We start from the raw sequence: 18871 nt of genomic DNA, 5'->3' as shown, positions 1-18871 counted from the left end.
ATGTTGGCTGTGCAATTGCTGTCCTTGTAAATTGGCATAATATTCACTCTTCGCAATATCAAATTATATCGTTCATAGCAGGTTTCCCACTCAGTGCACTTTAGTAATAGGGCAATTGCAGCGTGAGCTAAGGAACATGTGTATACCGCACTTTTCTCATTGCTACTGAAAGCAAATTCATTCATAGTGATAAAACTTCTTGCTTTATTTCCCACCTTGAGCTCTATGTTCAAAGTGTCCACTATGTTTATGTTTACACCTGTATGTCTGATTATTTATATCTATTGCACAATAGGGAAATGAGATAGAAGGTGCAGATTTTACACCTTGGAATTTTGCACCAATGTACTGTATGTGCAGCAGGTGACAAATTTCTAATGTGCAAGGGGGATTTAGGGTTTAGAGGAGGGGCATCCGAGCTCAATTCAGAATCAAACTCTTGCATCACAACATGGTTGGCCCAGGTGCAAATTTGCACCCTTTAGCCGATTTACTTCTAAATGAGATTCACGAAAGTTCATACAATACATTTTACAGCATATGTTGCTAGATGTTGACTCAAAGCTGTTGCTCATAAAATACTCTGTCTTTTTTTCAGGATTTAGAAATGCTGTTTGAGTCGTATGGAATAAAGGTATGTCTGTATTTCACCTGTTGTTGCTAGATAACACCTTGTCATATGAATCAAGCACACACAGAAGGACACTATAATGCATGACTATTCTAAAGACGGTACTATGAACTGAGGAAAGTTGTGTTGGGAAGTTTCCAGTACAGATTTATCACACTTACCATACTTTGTAATCCAGCAGGGATACATACATGGTCACCACACACTAGGCTACAACAGGTTCTGCATGTGTCCTCATACATCTAGTCTCAATACACCACGCAGCATGACGAGTGAGCCTTCAGGTCCTTTGCTACTCTGCTAGCATTGGGCATCTCTTTTTTTGCTGAAAATGCGTCTACTTCGCAATGCGATGCAACTAGGACACACCAGCAGACTGCTGATAATTAGATATGTGACACTTGTATATCTTTGTGCACCTGAATCTGTATATAAACCACAACGGATCTTGGAATGAGAAAAGATGTGGCGCTACATTGTAACACTTCGTATACAGATTCAGAGACTCAGGGCCTGATTCACTATGGATCGCAATTTTTGCTTATACGCACGCACCGCAGTTGCTAGTATCAGCAGTGCTGTTTAAATGTTTGCATTCACATTGCAATCGCAGGCAGACATAAGGACGCCCACTTCCCCTTACTCACATCCGTATACTAGGGAACATAGGAAAACAATTGGTAACATCGAGTAACATCGGACCCATATGCACACTTGCACAAGCCCTGACCTTACTCAGAAATTGCTAACAGCCATACACGCTATCAGTACTATGGCTGTTCTGCTTATGGCGACGCAGTGGATAATTTATGCATGCCCCTGCAACGGCATTGCAACGCACTGGCACGCCTGCGTTCGACTGACCACCACCCCATCACCACCCACAAACGGCACTTCCTGTCAATGCCATAGGTGTGCGTATCCTCTGCAATCGCAGTTGTGAACGCAATTGCTAGTTCATGCAGTGTGATGCATACGCATGCACAGTACGCAACAATCGACTGATTGCGTGCGTATAAGCAACTGAGTTCCTTGCTGAATCAGGCCCTCAGTCGCACACAGATATACAAGTGTCAGCACAGTTTCCTGATGCATCCTAGTCGCATCGCATTGTGACTTAGACGATCAGTTTCTTGATAAATTGGTTTCCTTTTTTCTCCCTTTACTTTGTGGCAGCTGCTTACTATAGGGAATGATGTGACATAACTACTGTTGATTACTAGTTGTATTGACAGTAGCTGATCAATAGATGCCTATTAAACTGTCTGTTTCTTACTAATTATGAACTTTAATATATTTGTATGTTTTCCTGTTTAGCTAAGTCTTCTGAAGGAGTTAACTGACCACCTCATACAACATGGGGTTACAGATCTGTTTCAGCATCTTCTAAGCACCAAGAAAGATCGTACCACAAAGAAAAAGCAGGTTTTAAAGCACACAACAGACAATGCTGTAAGTTATTTACTTTGAGGAAATCCATTGTATTATACAGCAAATATATAAATGGAATGGGTATGCTGGCTGACGGGATGCCTCCTGTCAGAATACCGACAGCAGCATCCCAATGGTTGGTATCCCAACAGGGGTCAGGTAAGTCTACTTACCCTTCCCCCTTTTCCCCCTAACCCTCCCTTCTTGTAGCCTATCCCTAACCATCCCCACCCTGCACCCTAACCCTCCTTGTTAGTGCCTTAACCTAAACCTTCCGCCTTCGTGCCTAACCCTAACCCCCCCCCCCCCACAGTGGGGCATAACCCTAACCATCGCCCCTAGGGGTGACTAACCCTAACCTCCCCTCCAAAAGCTAGCCCCGCTACGCTCCGTAAATCTGACCCTCCCCCCCGCTTGGCTAACGCTAAAGGCGCCCCGCACTTACCTTGTTCGGGTTGGCGTTCCGGCGTCAGGATTAAGATAGGCATCGGTATTTCAATGCCTATCTTAAGTCCCTGTCGGGATTGAGACCGGAGGCATCGCGGCCACCGGTCTCATAACTACATCCCATATAAACAACGCTTGCAAACATCTCTGACACCTTATATACCTGCCCGTGTCTATTGACGCCCAATTTAACTATTTGTATTTTTTTAAATGTAGTAAAGCCATGTATTAAATACATACTTGCCAACTTTAGAAAGACCCCCTCCAGGAGAATCCCAGGGGGCAACCAAACACTACTTAAGGAGCATTTAATAACCCAATTTGACATTGATCTATCTATTTATAACATTATATTGCTGAGATGAGTACTATAAACAGAAATTGTTGATACTTAACAAAAGATGTCCACCAATCTAACTTTCACTCATCTACAACAAGGTGCCATGTTAGCAGAGAGGTGCTTCTCTAGAGTTGAGAGCAATTTGCAGCCCAAATATACAAGTAAAATGTGGGCCTCAAAAATGCATACAACACAAAGAATGCTTTAAATGTACCTTGATGCGGAATGGGTATGAAATACCCGACAGGAGAAGCCCAACAGGACAAGATGCCAACTAGCGCTGGTAAGTACCCTAACCCTCCCCTCTCCCCCCGTAACACTAACCCTTCTTTAGTGGTGCCTAACCCTAAAACTCCCAGGGTGGTGCCTAACCTAAGTCCCCCCCCGAGGGTGCCTAAACCTAAGCCCCCTTGCCTCACCCTAACCTCCCCTCAGTGGCACCTAACCCTAACCCCCCTTTCCCCTAGCCTAACCCTAACCCTCCTCGCGCGGGGGGGGGTGCCTAACGCTAAGTCCCCCCGGGAGTCCCTAAACCTAAAATGGCTAAGTGCTAAGACACCCGGACTTACCTCTTTCGGTCCAACGTTTGTCTGTCTTCCGGCGAATAAGATAGGCGTCGGTATTTCAACGCTTATCGCAATTCCCCCGTCGGCTTTAGATCTGCAGCATTTAGTCCGCCAGTCTATTAACTACATCCCCCTTGATGCAGACGCATACTAGATAAGCCAGACATCATCATTATTGATTTATTTATTTTTAGGGTTTTTTTCCAAAAAATGTAAAACACCATTTATCATTAGGATAATGACCAAGATTTTACTCTATGTAGAAAAATAAATAAATAAAATATCAAATGTTAGCCAAGCTCCAGCATTCATAGCCTGGGCTGGTTATTGCTAAAGGGGGGCAAGAACCAGCAAACCCAGTCTATGAGGTCCCCTGTCATAGTGTGTTCAGCATCGGGCTTAATTTCCCAGGTGAATCAGAGAATCAGATCCACAAAGACAGAAAAATGCTTCCACCATCCCTAGCAGAAAAACCCACCCCATGCTGTTTGCAATGGACCTGAACCCAACACCTGGTGTAATTATTGTAAAATATATGTAAATAGTATTTTTATTGGCAGATCCTATTATGTTAATGGGTGTCAGCGGTGTGTGATGAAGGTTAGATCACACGGCAGATAACTTAACCAGAGATTGGTTTCAGAGCCGTAACTAGACTTTTTGGTGCCCTGTGCCAGAAAGAGCATTGGTGCCCCCCTCATTTTTCAAAGGGACATAGGGCCTGATTCAGAGCTGAACGCTCTGACCAGAGCGCTCGCTCTGAATCAGTGCCCTCCTACCTGAAAATGGAGCGGCCTCCTGGCCGCTCGCATAGCTGTGGGTGTCCACCCACAGCATATGCGAGCAGCCAAAAAGATGGACGCGATGGTCTTTGACCATCGCGACAATCGGGCTTGCGACGAGTCCCTGCGGTAGGGTCTCGCTGCCGCAAGCCCAGGAGTGATTTTGGCTCTATCAGAGCCAAAATCACTCCCACTGACATCACTAGTGATGTCAGTGGGGCCGGCTTCAGACGGTAGGCGTTCCCATGGGAACGCCTCCGTCTGGGCAGCCTCGCCCCGGCACGCCCACCAAAGGGGGCGTGCTGTCAATCAACATTGACAGCACGCCCCCTTTGGTGCGAGACCCGGAGCGACGGAGAGCCCGTCGCTATCCGGGTCTCGCGCATGCGCACGACGGAGCTCTCTCCGTCGTGCGCATGCGCAGTGGGGCAACATCGACCCGCTTGCGAGCGGGTCTGAATGACCCTCATAGTGCACCCAAAAAAGGGCCATGGCTTCATGGGGAAGGGTCAGGGAAGAGATAGGAGAGGCCAGGAGATGCTGGGGATAAAATAAGAGAAAGCTACAAGCAAGAATTATAATGAACAGAAATTTGATAGGCGCAAACAGCGCCCCCTGACCTGTGGTGCCCTGTGCGATGGCACCGGCCGCATTACCCTAGCTACGGCCCTGATTGGTTTATTAACCATTAGAAAGCAGGTGAGAATGACACAGGATTAAGCAGTATGGGGAAGGTACACAATGCAGTATCTCCAGGTGCAGCCAGTATTGCATGGGGTTAATGCCGGATGGTGTAGTACTGTACACACCCTTATGCATATACTCAATAGTGATAGAGGAGTATATAACATATATAGTTAGCTGTGTAGACACAGTGGCCCTGATTCAGAGCCGGATGCTCTGACAGAGCGCTCGCTCTGAATCAGGGCCGGGCTATTTTTCTTTTAGAACGGCCTCCTGGCTGCTCGCATAGCTGTGGGTGACCACCCACAGCTATAGCGAGCGACCATGATGATGGTCGCGATGGTCAAGACCATTGTGACCATCGGGCTTGCGACGAGACCCTTGTGGTAGGGTCTCGTGGCCGCAAGGCCCAGAGAGCTTTCGGCTCAAACAGAGCCGAAAGCTGTCCCACTGACATCACTTGTGATGTCAGTGGGGCCGAGCCCAAATGGGAGGCGTTCCCATGGGAACGCCTCCATCTGGGCAGCCACCCCCCCGACCCACCCACCAAAGGGGGCGTGCTGTCACTCACCATCGACAGCATGCCCCCTTTGGTGCGAGACCCGGAGCGACGGATTGCCCGTCGCTATCCGGATCTCGCACATGCACACGACGGAGCTGGGCCACCTTCGACCCGGTTGCGAGCGCTCAGCGCTTGTGGCCGGGTTTGAATCAGGCCCTGTGTGTCTTGGATGTTGTATATAGTCTCCAATTTAAGGAGACACCCAGGGGCACGTTCTTCACTGTATGTAGGAGGGAAGACACACAGAGAACTGCACATGTGCAGTAGTACAATTAGTCAGGTCAGCCCAGGGTATTAGTGACTGGATTGAAATAGGAGACAGTGCAGAATGCTTTCCTCCAACAATTTTAATATGTGGTCCTACTGGACCTTGTAAGCTCTGCCAAAAAAACATGCTTGAGTATGTAGCACTTGTAGAACTAGCAGTACCAGCATATCCATGACTGTCAGAGCATACTGGTGCTTGCAGAAATGTATCAGATGCGTTCAGGACATTGTCCTACAGATGTGTGTTAGTTGAAGCTACATGTAATGGAGCTGGGAGGCACCGCTTTACGTTATAACAGAGCTGCGGTAAAATGTCAGAATTACACTGAATGCATTTTGTCTTTATAGTTCATACTTAAAAATGTACAGTACATTTTGGGGGTTGAGTGATCCCTTCACTGTTCCACACTTTGTTATTCATTTCTCCCTTCAATTTACTAGATGTTAGGTTATACTGTATAGAAGGCATATTTTGTTTAGTGGTAAAACCATTGCTATCCAGTGTTTCTCTGGCGCTAGATATAATATATTTTATCTATAAATAGTAGGAGAAACTAGTTAGACCAACAACGTACGAGCCCTAATATAAATTTTTGTGGTCTTTAGCTGTGGGCAGAATTATTCCCATGTAGTGGAAATATCTTACTCCTATAATAATGATACAGTAAATTGATGTATAGAAAAGATCAGCCAATTGCTAGTGAAATAAATTAATTGTATTGAATCAAGTGATGGAAGCACAGATATCTGAGGTGTTCATTCCTTCACTCCCAGAAATCAGTGGTGTACAAAGATATATAGCACCTTATATTTAGGATATTAAACTCCCTTGCAGTGTATAAAAGAATGGACAATACAAAGCAAGTATATTAAATATCAAATGCTTCTGAACCTATAAAATACATATAACAGCACAAAAATCAATATTATAAAACAACATAGGCAATATGGTGATGATGAACCAATGAATCATAAAATTTAAAAATAACAAATACAAAATAAAAACAAATTTCTCACGTGAAAGAAATTGCTTGTGTCTCTGGGACGCGTTTATTGGTCCAACGGACCACTTCCTTAGGCAACATATTTTATTTTATTGCCTATGTTTTAAAATATGAATTTTTGTGCTGTCATATATATTTTTATTGGTTCAGAGGCATTTTAAAACACCTGTTTTTTTCTTCTTAGAAATATTGTTTTTTGTTGTGATGTTTAAGTTTAGATGGAGCAAAAGTACGACTCCCACTCCTGACAGTCCGGACAAAACAAAATAGTAGCAAATTAATATATTTAATACTGTTTTATAAATATAGTTCATGTATGATACAGAAAAATATGTTTAAAATTATTGTAAAATGTCATATCCTGTCTCATTACAGAGAACCTCAAAGCATGATATTTCAAATGAAACCGAGGACGAGGATACAAATTCTAGTGCATTTCTGGGAAACACTTACAGAGTAGACGGGGTGAGGACACAGCTTTCAAAACAGGTAAAGCCTGAAACAGTAAGACTTGGACCAAGCGGCTGTTGTCCTTTGATCATCTAGTTTGGGGTTTGTATTCAGTTAGGTGTGTATTAAGAGAGGATGGGGCCCGTCCTCTCTAACATGTGGTGCATGGAATAGACTGTGGCGCTGTGCCAGAGTCTACTGCGCATGTGCAGGTCTCCAGGAAAATGGCGCTACCGACATTGGATTTTGGAGAGGTAAGTAATAAAGAGTGCTGGGTGTGCGGCGGAGGCGGGCTGGGCCGGGGGGCAGGGTGCCATATGCCCCCCGGGCTGGTACAATTTTAGTGCTCCAGGGCTGCTCTCGCATGTACATGGTTGGCCACTGGAGGCAGGCAGGGAGGATTCTCTGTCTGTGCTCAACTGCTCAGTATGTGCTGTAACACAGTGTCGGAGCAGCCAGGTAGCTCCACCTCCCTCAGCTCCTCTCTCAGCCCTCAGGTGCCCATGCACGAACATGACAAATGTTATGTCATGACAGGGTGGTCTGCGGCCGAGGCACTGCAGGGGCGTGTGTCAGTCTACAAAGATGGTAAGTTTGCTGGTGGCGGTGGTGGCAGGGCTGCTGAGTGGGCAATATTGAAGGAGAGGAGGGATGCTGTGAGATGATTATTAAAGGGGGGGAGGGGTGGATTGGCTGTAGACCTCACAGGGATACTTCCCGGTGCACCGACACACCTATGAGGCCACCTGTCTGGTAGGTGGACTTTTTTTAACATGCTTCCCTGCCCCCCCCCCCCCTACATCTCAAATGATAAGCAGAGCAGCCCGCGAGATAGCTGCAGCCCACAGCAGGCACCACGTGACAAAGTGCAGGAGAGCTGCTGCACGGTGCTGTACAGAGTGAAACAGGTGCCACATTGAACTTACTGGAGCCATTCATCTCCTCCTCCATAGACGATCACTGCAGTGCAGCCAGGTACTGGAGATCGGGGAGGAGATCACGGCAGTGGCAGGGGGGAGGGGGTGGAGCGACAGGCTAGGGTGGTAGCATGAATGTACCTCTATGTTAAGACCCTGAGGTCAGAGGAGCGTGTGCTGAGCCCTGATTGGTGGAGCTCAGCACATGCTCCTCTGATCCGAGCAGGGGGCGGGGTTACACCTGCTTGTTAAACTTCTGCACTGGCAACATGGAAGAGGAAGGGAGAGTTTCTACTGGTGATGAGAGGTACCCAGGTCCATCTGTATATCTGTCTGCCTATATATGTGACCCTGTTTGATGAATTGTATGCATGTGTGACCCAGCTTGTATGTATTTATGTGTCTCTATATGTATGTATGTGTCACACATGTAACCCTGTCTATTTGTATGTTGAAAAGCACACTGCATATAAAGAGACAATCAAAATGTTAGGGGACCCTGGGAGGCAGGTGCTTCTTAAAGCATTTCACAGGTGCCAGCAGTACGACTGTCGACATAATGGCGCACGTTAAATGCGGAATCCCGTCGCCTGGCTTCCGGGGTCCACATACTGATTGCCAATGTTTTGATTGTTTCTCATTCGGATAGCATGGAACAGTTCAAGTTGTATTTATGAAGCGGCAACTTCTGTAAGCCAAACTTGTCGCTGGGTTGACTACTTGTCAGAATGCTTGACGCACATGAATGCATCAACCATTCCACACACCACAGTGTTTAGAGAGCCTCGGGGCTTCCACGCAGCTCCCGGAGCCCTGGGCAAGCCCATAACATGACGACAGTGGGAGCGTGACGCGACTTCACAACCCAAAACTGGGACATCTCAGTGGGCGTGGCCCCACTGGACACAATTGTCACACCCCCTTTCGGATGCCTGTAAGGGGTCAGGAGGTGCTGCAGACTCTCACTCTGTCAACCACCACATCTGTCCCTGCAGAATCTCTCACCCTGCCAAACGCCAGACCTGTCCTCGCAGACTTTCTCACCATCACCCACCAGACCTGCAGCACAGTTTTTCTCACACTATCGCCCACTAGACCTGTCCCCGCAGACTCTCTCACCCTGCGAAATACCAGACCTGTTCTTGCAGACACTGAGACTGCAGCCGCAGCTAGTGCCGGTGCCGTCCACGTCTGATGGCGAGGGAGGGACTGGGAGCTCCTCTCTCTCTTCTCTCCTGCTACCAACAGTCTTCTGTGGGGGGCTGGGCAATTAATATCAGAGCCGTAACTATACTTTTTGGTGCCCTGTGCCAGAATGAGCATTGGCGCTCCCCTCATTTTTCAAAGGGACATAATGTACCCAAAAAACGGTTAAAGGAGCCTGTGACATGTGACATGACAGTTAGGAGCTGATTGGCTGGTACTTTATCTCCGCTCACTTTATCTCCATCCTAGGCTTAGCATCTCCTGGCCTCCCCTATCTCTTCCCAGGCCTCATGGGGAAGGGCCTGGGAAGAGATAGGGGAGTACAGGAGATGTTGGGGATGAAATAAGAGGAAGCTGCAAGTGAGAATGATAATAAACAGAAATTTGACAGGCCCAAACAGCGCCCCCTGACCTGTGGTGTCCTGTGCGATGGCACCGGCCGCACTACCCTAGCTACGGCACTGATTAATGTACAGTAGGTTTTATTATTTTCCTGTGGGGGCCAATCTGTATTTTTCTTCTGTGGGGGCCAATGTGTTTGTTCTTTTTCCTGTCAGGGCCAATGTGTTTATATATATTTTTTTTTCTTTTATGGAGGGCCAAGGTCTTTTATTTTTTCCTGTGTGGGGCCATGTGTTTGTTTGTTTTTCTTCTAGGTAGCAATGTGTTTCTTCTCCTGTGGGGGCCAAACATTTTTGGCCAATATGTTTTGTTTTTTTCCTGCCAATATGTTGTTTTTTTTTCTGTGGTGGCCAATGTGTTTTTTTTTTTTCCGGCCAATATGTTGTTTTTTTTCCTGTGGGGGCCATTGTGTTTATTTTTTTTTCTGTGGGGACCAATGTATTTTGAAAGCTATGAGGTGGACAATGAGTGCTGTTAGGGGGTCAGTGTAAGCTGTGAGGGGGACAGTAAGGGGATCAGTGAGTGAGCTTTGATGGTGTCAGTGTTTATTGTGAGGGGCTCAGTGTTATATACAGGGAGGACTCGAGGCAGCCATGACAGGGGCAATCAGAGCGCTATGCAGGGGGCAATGGAGAGGGCAATCAGAAAGTTATACAAAGGCATGAGACACAATGGAGGGGGTATTCAGATAAGCCAAGCCTGCAGTTTTGTTTGCCACATCCATTTTGCCATTGCCGTAAGCTGCTAGAAAATCTGGGGCCACTTGACTGCATTTGCCCCCCAGGCTAAAAGTTGCCAGCCAGCCCCTGGAGTGCGGTGTGATCCACCCTGGACCCAGGGGTCTGTGCGCACCGCATCCCCCCGCACCCATTACAGATACTACACTGGATTCAGGACTCTCTTTCCCCTGTAAATATAAATATAAGGAGGATGTGGCAGGGTATAAATCTTCCATAGAAGCGTTCACTTTAAGACCTGAAGATAAACAGAGGATGATTCTGAGCCGCAGGCAGGTAGCAATGCGCACACATCTCACAAATTTCAGCTTATTGCGCATGCAATCATAGATAGAAATTGGCTTCTGCTCATGGGCCAGATCAGGTATCATCACACAGACAGAGATTGCTAGTGCATACGGGTTGATCTGACAGAGCACGCTATTGGTGAAATGGGTGTTTCTGGAGGGTAACTGGGTAGTGACCGTGTGATCACAGGGAAATATTCTGCCTTCTGGTAGTGTTATGGATGTGTTAGCCGATTTCTGTGCTCATTCACAGTGTGCTGACAGAGATGGGATGTCTGCTTCAGCCTGATCTTTTACCCCCAGCATGGGGCTGGTATAAAGCAGGCCATATACGGTGCGATTTTCTGTTGTTAAGATGTGTTGTACGATTGCCCTTGTAATTCTTCCCTTGAAATTCTACATACGATGTGGTCAAAATGCTGTACGATTGATCATTCCGATCATACGATCCCCATATGCATATGTATCACATTGTATATGATAGATCGCAATCTTACGGTTTTGCCGTAAGATCTACGATCCAGCTCTACGACGGCTGGGACGCGCATCGGCTTTGTAAACGTACATAAACAACACACGATGTGCACGACTGATTATTACGATTGATCAAAATCATACACATCGTGCAAAAAAACTTACCGTTTATGGGCCCCTTAAGTCCTGATTCTAATGATGATGGATGCAGATGAAGACATAAGGACAGTGAGCGGGACAGGCTTCTGGTTCCCATAGTCTGGAGCTGTAGAGCACTTTGCTGCCTTACAAATCAACAACAAAATAATTATGTAAAATCTATGTTGCTTGGAAGAAATCCACAAAAAAACTGTATTGTGGATTATTACATTAAAAACATGAAGATATTTAGAATCTTGTGCCCTGTATCTTTTGGTAGTCATTTGTCTGCAACTTTATACCAATGCCGCTACAAATCCCTTACCTGGTGTACATATGTGCTTATGAATGTGCAAGGGCTGAGACAGCCACTCTGAGTATCTGTAAGACACTGTAATACCGTATGGTGTGTCTTTAGATGTCACCATCGGTTGCACAATTGAAAGTTGCTCCAGCCCTATGATAGGTGAAGATTTTGCATCCGAATGTGGAAACTGAGTGATTGAGTGTCTGTGCACCCATCCCCTTCAGCGTGATGCCTGTGACACCCCCATAACACGTCCATAAGACAGACCATCTCCGTGCATCTCTGCCACCTCCCAGCCACTGCCCAGGAATGCCCAACACTTTTCCAAAACATCGGATACCGTGCGTCTCAGTTGCAAGAGTGCATCTGTGCAAACACAATGTGTAACGCATGCACAGTAGGAGTTTTTAGGGATCTTCGCACACGCGCAGTAACAAAGATCGCCCAACTACGGGAACATCGGCATTGTGTATGGATCTGAATCAGGCCCTTAGATGTCTATTTCCCAAACTAAAGACAGGATTTTCTCTATCATTTTAGCGACAAAGCCTAAAATATCAGCTTCCCATATTTAGTATAGTGAAAAGTGTGAAGAAATCACAGATTTCTCTGAATTTGATTTTATCCTGTCAGATTCCTGCAGCCCCCATAGGTAGCAATGGGGTCTTTGCTCACCATGTCTGGAAGGCACTACGTCTGCTCACACAGGATAAAAGACATCTTTCGTATTTACAAAAGACGTTACTGCCAGCAGTTGTCTCCTCACCTGGACAGTGTGTAAGGCATGATCTGTCCCAGCGGGAGGATGCAATTAAATTTGGCGACATACAGGCAGCAAATAGTGATGATAAAGCTATTCTAGTTTCCAAACATTTTACTAAAGAGACCCCCTATTGACAAAGAGTTAGACTAATAAATTAGAAGGTTTAGCTGATGGCTATAAATCTATTTGTGTAAACCAATTAGCAAATTGTAATATGTAATGTTTTGTAGGTACAAACAGATTAAAGAACTAATAATCTGCTAAATATCTGTTGTTTTAAATTAACTATAAACTTTTAATACATTATTATTATAGGAAAACTAAATTAAAGAAGGACTTTCTAATTTACAAAGCACGAGCATAAGATAGACTAGGCCCAGGCAGAGCTAGATGACTTACAGTATGTAAAGTAATCCCTTATTGATGAACACAGTAGACCAGATGTGAATGTCCCTGGCAGAAGTCATCAGGACAGAACAGTGGATGGTCAGATAGTAGGAAAAGGGGACCATAGCAATATTTTGAAAGGACCTGTCTCCTCTTCTCTTCCACACACATCACCTCTATCAGGTGCTGCACTGTGATCAGATACATACACCAGTTACAATGGCAAATGTGTAACTTTACAATTACACATTTAAACAGTTTTACTTTTGCAAGATTTAAATAATTGATCTTGTATAATAAATTATTCAAATCAAAGAGTGATTCAGGAGAGTGCTGGGTCACAATGGGGCATATTTAGTAAATTGAGGTTTTACAATCTGACAATTTTTTAAGGTTTTTCAATGATTTTGCCATGGGATTTAAAGTGTCAAATTCTTTTAAGGCAATACACTGCATGTATTGCCCTTAAAAATATGGCTGGATTAAATTCCGCAACAAAGCTGTCCAAAAAAGCCAGTGGAAATCTGCAGTTTGTAAAATCACAGTTTAGTAAATGTACCCTAATGTAGCTTTCATTCAATCACTACAATGATGATGATCCAACCAGGCCCACAAAATCTTGTGGTTACACAATCTCATGAGCAAGAACATGGAGTCTGGAATTACTCATGGAATGTATGCGTGACGAGTACAGTAGAATATATAATAACTATTATTCCAGGATGCAGTAGACTATGCACCAATTTTAGATACGTATTGTACAGTTGTTGGGAATAAGTTGTTATAATTGTTTCACTACATGTCACACCTTAAAAGGAAGCATTGAGCTGCTAACTCTCTGTGACATTGTTACAAATATATCATTCATATTGCTCTGATATTCTTTTCTTGTATTTAGGAGCCAAATGAGAGCAAGAAAGAGCAAAAAAAGAAGAAGAAACCTCAAGTAGAGTCTCTTCCTATTGGTGTTATTACAAATGTAGTCTTGGAGGAGCAGGAGGAAAACGTAGAGGATAATGGTCTCCAACTTACCATCCATGAGAGTGACCCATTACCATTGCCTACTGAGACACCTAGCACTGCAGATGTAGAGAAGCTCTCTGTAGTGATCCATACTACTGCACAGGCACAGCCTGACAGGCCAAATAGGAAGCAGGACAAGGTGAGGCCTCACAGATCAGTGTGTACATAGGATTGTTTCTATATTTTGGCGTGATTCTGAATTACATGTAGCTTAGAATGAGGATGGATCAAATGATTTTTTTGGATAAAGAAGTGTACAACGCCTCTTTGTGCATGCACGGGCAATTCTGAGCCTGACAGATCTCAGCCATGGGAAATGGGCGTTTCTGGGTGGCACCTGGGTGTATGCATGGAGATCTGTCGCCTTGGTGTGATTTACAGTACATCGTCCTGTGTGTATGCATCTTTACAACATGTAAAGATGAATACACACGGGACAATGTACTGTATGAACGACATTGGTGAAAGATTTCCCTTGAACTTTCTGTAGTGCAGGACAAACAATATTGGGTGTACACACTGAAATATTTTATATATATATATATATAGATATATATATATATATATATATATAGATATTTATATACATATACGAGCATAGATATAATAAAAATCATCAGTATTGCGCACAAGTCCTTGACAAGTGTCCAGAATGTGTATTGATTGATGCAGTGCTGCTACGTCCTGACTCTCAGCCACAAGAGTGAACAATCTGGAAAATGCTAAGTTAAGGAGAGCACACTAGTGGGCAGATAGCTAAATATACTTTTACTCAAATATAAGCTCACATACATCAAGGTTAAAGGCAGCAATCCTTAGCCAAGACAGATCACTTAGACACCCCCTGATAAAGTCATCCAATGACAAAATGTGTTGGGCGTGGCTGATGACTTGGATGCTGTGTTGTCACCCGCTGTTTCCAGAGCTGACACTGGTCTGTGGACTGCATCCAGAGCTTCAGCTGCATTCACATGCTGATGGCTAAGTGACCTGTTTTAAGGTACCATGCACTTACTATATAAATTATTATATTAGGTTAGGGCCCTTGCAGGGTTGAAGGTATGTCAGTCCTAATTATTAATGATTACAACAACTTTGCACTAGGAGCAGATCAAAGTGGATTTCTAATTCTAATTAACTAACAGCACATTTACTAGAGGTACTGTAGCTGTAGTTCTAAAATTGTATAAGCAGTTTAAGGCAAGAGTGGTACCAGACTTATCGGATGCAAATGTTATCTGTAAATTTGTAGGAGCCTAGAAAAGAGAATAAGAAAAAGGGCCGTCTGGAGAAAGTGGGGACTGACACTAGACTGAGAAACCACACAGCTGAAATGACGGAAAATGAAGGTGATATAGCCATTAGCACTGGAAGAGTTACCAGTATGCCAACACCAGCTGGAACAGAACCAGCCACATCGGACAATATGAAGGAGGCAGACATGAACCATGAGCTCTCTTATGACACAAGCACGATACTGGAAACCCATCCAACAGTCCTTGAGAAGGTACAAGTTTGTACATTGAAAGAAAAACAGCGGAACCATGATTATTTCAGAATCTGGTATATACAGAATTTCCATGTATCCCCTTCACAGGGCAGATCTTGAAATGAAAATGCTAATTTTTCTAGAATAAAAGTTAAGTATTCCCGTTCCTGTGCACAGGTTATATGTATTCTTGATATTCTTTTTACCACACAATGATATATTAATAAATGTTTTCATAAATCAACATAAATAGGAGGTCTAAAAGTCACTTATTTCAGTCGACTCCAAATTGTGTCTCTGACCAATGGGGAACTTCAATCCTGTAGGTAGTCTTTATCTTATTCTTCGAATAGCGGTTTCCATATAAAATATTCCTCAGGAGAGGGAAAATAAAGGGAAAAAAACACCAATGGTATAGTATGTCTCAAATATACACGTAATTGTATTTTAAATGATAATAATGATATTCGAAGGATAAGAGAAAGACTACCTACAGTATTGAAGTTCCCCATTGGTCAGAGATGTAATTTGGAGTCGATTGAAATAAGTGACTTTTAGACCTCCTATTTATGTTGATTTATGAAGACTTTAATTATCATATCATTGTGTGGTAAAAAGAATATCAAGAATACATATAAGCTGTGCGCAGTAACAGGAGTACTTAACTTTGTTTTACTGTACCCTTTTGGAGGTGGATGACCCCCTTTTTAGTACTCCTCAACTGCTGCTAGTGTGCGCAGTAGACTCTTTAACTTTCCTGTTTTTTATCATATCATTTTTCTACAATGTTATCAAATTTTGATGATCTGAATAACTGACAACAGTCATATATTTACTGTGTTAAACTCTCAAAATGAATGAAGGAGCACATTTTCATACTGACAATACAGGCTGATGAGAGTTGCATGCAAGTCCATTGTAGAACTGTGCATGCTCTGTAGCGGACTATACGCAACTGCAGGAGAGCCAGACTTGTTTGCACCTTAGTCGCATCTCCACTTGAGGATGAATAAGTATAACTGAGCTGCAATGGGGCTTTTGTACATAGGATAAGTTTAATGAGGATGTGTCATGGATATGTAATGAGAATTGCGGCTAAGCAGAGTTATGCATAATCAGAGACCCATCTGTTTTTAGGGCTGTTGGAAGTGTGCACTGATAGTGACCATGGTTACTTTGTCAAGTGGACGGATACGGGCAGGCAGAGGCAGAGATACTAGCAACTCTGCTAACGGACAAATATCTATATTTAGTTGTTACATGCAGTGTTTCATATATATATATATATATATATATATATATATATATATATAGTGCTGTACTTACAGTCAAATACTGTCTGTCTGTACTTACAGTCAAATAGCCTCAGGTCTGTCTTTCTTTGTGAGCATGCCCGTTGAATCTTTGTAGATGTGCAAGCCCAAGTAGGCACTTATTATACGCTTATATGCTTTCATTTAGGCACTCTCTGTGACATGTGTGTGTCAGGTGAATGTCCATGTTGTACTGCGTTCTCTATTTAAATGTTAAACCTTCTTAGACAGTCTTCTGGTGCCCGATCAGCAGGTTCTGTCATTGCTATTTTAGCTAAACTTCTGCCTGCCTGTTTTCCACTCTGACAGACATTCCGTTTCTGACCTGGCTTGTTTTTGACCCTGTCATTTGTGAACAAATTCTGTCTTGCCAAAATGTGGCTTATATATTCACTTTGATTCCATCCTCATCCATCTATATAGTCAGCTGATGCCTAATGAGGCTTGTCCTGGGAGCTTCTATTTGTGGGTGTCTCATAATGAAGCCATTGTTTCACTGTGGGGTTGCTGGTAAAAGGGACTGTGGGGTCACACCCAGGACAATTCATCACACTTCTACCTTGTCACGGTTCTTTAAATGGGTGGTGTGTAGTAAATGATCTATGAAATGATTTCCCCTCTGTTTAGTAGCAGAATCCACTATGATATGGAACCTATGGGAGCGCAAGGTAAATATGAGCCATGCTGAGGTCATGGTGCAGTTACTATTGTCTCCTCGCAGTACCAATAGCACATCGCAAGCATTGCTCCTAATTGATTGCCCCAACGACCCTGCAATCTCTGCACACATGGGAGCTTCTGTTTACAGTTCAAGTTATCATTTTCAGCACTTCAGTAGTTCAGCAGCAATACTATACCAGCTTCAGTGTATGATTCCAGTGGAAATGTTGGAAAAAAACAGAACAATGATGAAGCTCTTTGATTTTGTGAAACAACAGTAAATTACCACCATACATATAACATTTATTATAGAATTTATATTTTACAATCTTTCCCAATTGTTGGTTTTTCAGGATACAAATGAGAGTAATAACGAGAAGAAAAAGAAGAATCGAGTTGTAAATTCATCCACCATACTTGTGAGACAGCAGGAGATCAGTGTAAATGACACACTGTTACAGATACATTCTCTTCTGGATCTCCAGGAGGCTGACATTGAGCAAGGACTGACAAGCACACAGCACGGCTTCAAAGAGCAAGAAAGCATAAGGCCTACAGCCCCCACACTGACTGTATCTGACCATGGCCTGAGAACAAGTGAGGACTTAGTAAGTGTTGAATATTTGTCTTATAGGAATGCTAAAGAAGTTTACTACAAGCTACCTGACTCCAAATATAATTTCTTGTACCTCTAGTCTTGGAGGGCTTTACATCGTTCTTTATCACCTGCTATTTAAACACACATATCCTTTACTTTTAAGCTTTTACGAGAAGTGCCCTCTATCCACTTGTGCCTCTCCCTACTTTAGTTTCATCTACTTCTTACTCACCACTAGGGCACCTAACACTTGGTTGCTCATGCTCTGTTGCTTATATGGGTGTTATGGTCGCTAATGTAGCAATATATATTATCCATGTCCTGGTCCTGTAGTGTATTGTTCTGTCTACAATTTGTTTATGTACTTTGTAAGGCGCTGCAGAACACTTGTGGCGCCATATAAATAAATGATAATAATAATAATAGGTGCTCCCTCAGACTGAGGGCCTCAGTATACCTCTTCCAGGAGTTAGGGCTAGAGTCTTATATAAACGCTGCTTCTCAATGACTCATCTGTTTCTCTACAATAGTACATTCAGGAGCCGTGTTCACTAAGCGCTCAGTTCTTTAGCACAAATCAGTTATCTCCTCCTCCTCCCGTCAGCACTGCTAGCTACAGTATCTGCTGTCCCAATGATCAGAACTGGTACTGAGTAGGGGCAATCTAGTAACTAGCAAACTAAGAAAATAAATATTTCTACCGTTTTGTGTGTCCATAATCTGTTACACTGAAGACCCAACTGTCCAGTACTCTCCTCTTTGCAACTATGATTAGCTTATTTAAAATGCACAACCATTTTGTTGTGGACATAGGGCCTGATTCAGACCCACTCGCGAGCGGCTGTCCGCTCGCAAGTGGGTCGATGTTATGCACTGAGCATGCGCACGACGGAGGGAGCTCCGTCGTGCGCATGCGCCAGACGCGACGAGCGAAGGAAAGTCCTTTGCTCGTTGTGTCCGATCAAAGGGGGCGTGCTGTCAATGTTGATTGACAGCACGCCCCCTT

At 43.9% G+C, this 18871-nt stretch overlaps 1 protein-coding gene across 3 annotated transcripts in view; it reads left to right on the top strand.

Moving 5' to 3' along the window:
* The window catches only part of LOC148529144 (uncharacterized), a 486130-nt gene that overhangs the window by 244195 nt on the left and 223064 nt on the right, over positions 1-18871 (top strand). For all 3 annotated transcript variants that reach the window (XM_088468693.1, XM_088468692.1, XM_088468691.1), the window contains exons 63-68: positions 599-634; positions 1949-2083; positions 7090-7203; positions 13681-13944; positions 15058-15312; positions 17621-17875. In XM_088468693.1, coding sequence (XP_088324819.1) covers positions 599-634; positions 1949-2083; positions 7090-7203; positions 13681-13944; positions 15058-15312; positions 17621-17875 — 1059 coding nt within the window. The remainder of the gene's footprint in view (positions 1-598; positions 635-1948; positions 2084-7089; positions 7204-13680; positions 13945-15057; positions 15313-17620; positions 17876-18871) is intronic.

This window comes from Taudactylus pleione, unplaced genomic scaffold (assembly GCF_031769625.1).
Source record: "Taudactylus pleione unplaced genomic scaffold, aTauple2 ptg000086l, whole genome shotgun sequence".
Classification (NCBI taxonomy): domain Eukaryota; kingdom Metazoa; phylum Chordata; class Amphibia; order Anura; family Myobatrachidae; genus Taudactylus; species Taudactylus pleione.
The sequence above is the reverse complement of the archived record's forward strand: the minus strand, read 5'-3'. Positions and strand labels throughout refer to the sequence as shown.